Below are 3,228 nucleotides of genomic sequence, written 5' to 3' on the forward strand. Positions count from 1 at the left end.
GGTCACTGTTTACCCAGTCTGTAACAAAGTAACAAAGGACGTCAACATGAACTTGCGACAGAAGCGTCGCTCGTTCTCCGAGTGATGGCGACCCATGTGTTTGTTTTAACATGGCACTCGGTCTTCCTCGTCTGATACATTTCGTTTTATTGTCACCCTTGCGCAAAATCAGCAACAAAATAAAAATAACAAACAAAATACAAACCAACAACAACAAAAACAACAACAATGAGGCTACTTTCGATTGGGACCTCAGATAGGAATGGTTTCTTTTCTTCATCTTGATCAGTCCTGCCTAAGACGACCACCTGTCTTATACGGCTACTTTTCTCCTTGACAATGGGTGGCCGTCTTACACAAGTTTGACTGTATTGTGTCATGTTTTGGTTCTGTTTTGACACAGTTGATTTCTGGAAAATTAGGTGGCCAAAAGAACAAATTGACGGATCAGAACGTTAATATACACGCTCACATGGAAAAGGTGCAATACGCATTATGCATAACGCATTACGCATTACGTACACATGGAAACCGGGCTTTACGTCTACTTGTGGATAAGGGTAGATTGTGCTCAGCTGTTTTGTTTCTTCCTCTCTCTCTCTCTCTCTCTCTCTCTCTCTCTCTCTCTCTCTCTCTCTCTCTTTCTCTCTCTCTCTCTATTTCTCTCTCTCTCTCTCTCTCTCTCTCTCTCTCTCTCTCTCTCTCACACACACACACACACACACACACACACACACACATACATACACACCAGTGTGTGTGAGAGAGAGAAAGACATTATTATACCTGCATTATATATATTATATAAATGTATGTGTATGTGTGTGAGAGTGTGTAGGTATGTGTGTGTGTGTGTGTGTGTGTGTATGTGTGTGTGTGTGTGTGTGTGTGTGTGTGTGTGTGTGTGCGAGGTGCACGATACGCTTGGCTTCTGCTACTTTGGCTACCTTTATTAGATTGCAGCGCCACATGGGACGATCTTGGGCCTGCGTTTCTCACGAGTACAAAGAGAAGAGAATAACCACTACACCACAGCACTTATCAGATGAGAGTTGAATACTTATTAAGTCTTTACCAGACATTGTTTTTACCTTATTAACCTATTGTTCAATTATGGAACAGTTTGGATGAAGATTTAATTTACATTAACAAGGTATATAACTTCAAAAGGGCTTTAAGCTGATCATCCAAAACTCTACCAGCATAAATATTTTGGAGAGATGTAATACAAGCGAAGTCATTTCGTAACACATAATTGGGGTGTGACGAATGACCAGTTACGCAAGAGTCCACCATAGAATATTGTGCACAAAGAAAACTCGGCAGATCTATTCATGTTTTTTCACAGTTTTGATTTTTTTTAAAAAGGATTATGTGGTAACGAAGGTATTACCTGGGCTAGTTTTGCTAGGAGCGCTCTCACGTACCTCTCGTTATGGATGACTGCTCCTGGTAGAGACGCCATCTGATTGGCCGAGCCGCGTGTCAGTCACGAACACATCACCTGAGGGCATGGACGCTGAATGGCCAACTGACCAAGCGGCTTTGTTCTATTTTAGAAAGGACGCAACGTTTAAGAAACGCGATTGGTCGTAATATGTTCTCGTGTTTTCTCGTTGATTGAACAAAGGCAAAATCTCGCGTACTTGCAATTCTGTCCTTGAATTTAGTTCTCTTTGTCTCTGAGTTCGCGTCATTTTTGGATTTCATCTCCTGAGCGACACTGCTTTTTCTCTTGTGGAGTTATTTCCTCAGCTGTTTTTTGTGACTTTAAATACAGTTTTATACTTCCGAGAGTATTATCGTTGTACTTCAAGTCCACTGTTTTCTACTTCTGGGAGTTATATCATTGTGCTTCAAGTCCACTGTTTTCTACTTCTGGGAGTTATATCGCTGCGTTAACAAACTGTTCTTGCGATTATTTCTGGGACCCTTACACGTCTGGACGTTTGACCAGTAAAAATTTATAGTTCTGGACTTGGGTGTGTACTTTATCAACTGTGACACAAGGTGCTTGATAGAGTTATCGACTGACAGGAAACTACGAACTGTGTGACTTTTCACGTGTATTTTTCTGGGTGCAAGTGCTTGGTGTGGTTTGTGTTAGGTGCTACATCGTGCAGTGCTTCACTATGTCCACTAAGATGAACCTTCGGCCCGGGGAATGCACGATCTCCTCATTCAGTCCAGAAGATGTGCTTGGTATGAAAGGAGACGGGACTATAGCTTTGGGGGTTTATTGCTACGTCATTCGAGTTGCTGATGTGAACGACCCATCCAAGAAAATGGCTTTGAAAACACTCAAGTTTCTTGAGGATGAGAACGGTTACCGTTATCAACGTTTCCTTTTCTGCAATGAGGTTCGATTTCTCCAGAACGTACAACACCCCAACATCATCCAAGTTGAAAAAGCGCTGGTATGTCCGGGAGAATTTGTCATAGCGACGGAATACCACCCCACGAACCTCTTTAACGATTTGCGTCGTCACACGCAAGCCGAGGTGAGCAAGTATTTTTCTCAGGTCGTAGACGCCTTGCTCTATCTCCACGACCGGCACATCGTTCACGGAGACGTCAATCTTCAAAACGTGTTGATAGACACGCAAGGAAACGCCAAATTATGCGACTTCGGTATGGCTCAGCTCGTTCCCAACAAGAGTTCTAAACGTTGGGGCGGCTATACCACAATGTACTACAACGGACCTGAGTACATCAGAGGTCGACCTGCGGAGGATGTGTTTAAGCTAGAAAGCTTCTCGCTGGGAGTCTGTCTCTGTGCCTTGTCGCTGCGGGTCTACCCAGACAAAGACTTGAACTACCTGGAGTTGCTGAGAGCTGGCGAGTCTGTGCCAGACATTCACAGAGTATGCGCTGAACGCCTCCTCTGTCCCTCAACGGTAGAGCGAGCCTCCATCTCGGAAATTCATCAACGACTCAACGATCACAGGCAGTCAGAGAGTCGTGCACAGAGTGACGTCATCCACGAGTCTCCCGCCCCTGTGTCTGTGCCAACACCTCGTAAATGCTCTCACGTCAAAGAAGAATACAGAAATCTTCATTCAAGAGGAAAAGCGCTGAAACAGAAAACAAAAACCGTGAGTTGACTCAAGAACCAATCTGACATCAGTTTTCCTCCCTTCCAACAGAGTTGTGAAAACTTTGTATTTCCTTAGGAAAGACATTCGGACGGCAAGGAAAACTTCGTCTACACCCCCCCCCCCCCCCCCC

General features: G+C 44.2%; 1 protein-coding gene across 1 annotated transcript; it reads left to right on the forward strand.

Moving 5' to 3' along the window:
- Positions 1–1,427: 1,427 nt before the first annotated feature.
- Positions 1,428–3,095, forward strand: LOC101864509 (cell cycle serine/threonine-protein kinase CDC5/MSD2-like; the record flags this gene model as incomplete). The annotated part of the gene is made up of 1 exon (XM_005113534.3): positions 1,428–3,095. A coding segment is annotated over exon 1 (963 nt), but the record flags the coding sequence as incomplete, so codon positions are not given.
- Positions 3,096–3,228: the final 133 nt, after the last annotated feature.

The sequence above is a fragment of the Aplysia californica genome, unplaced genomic scaffold, assembly GCF_000002075.1.
Source record: "Aplysia californica isolate F4 #8 unplaced genomic scaffold, AplCal3.0 scaffold03210, whole genome shotgun sequence".
Classification (NCBI taxonomy): Eukaryota; Metazoa; Mollusca; class Gastropoda; order Aplysiida; family Aplysiidae; genus Aplysia; species Aplysia californica.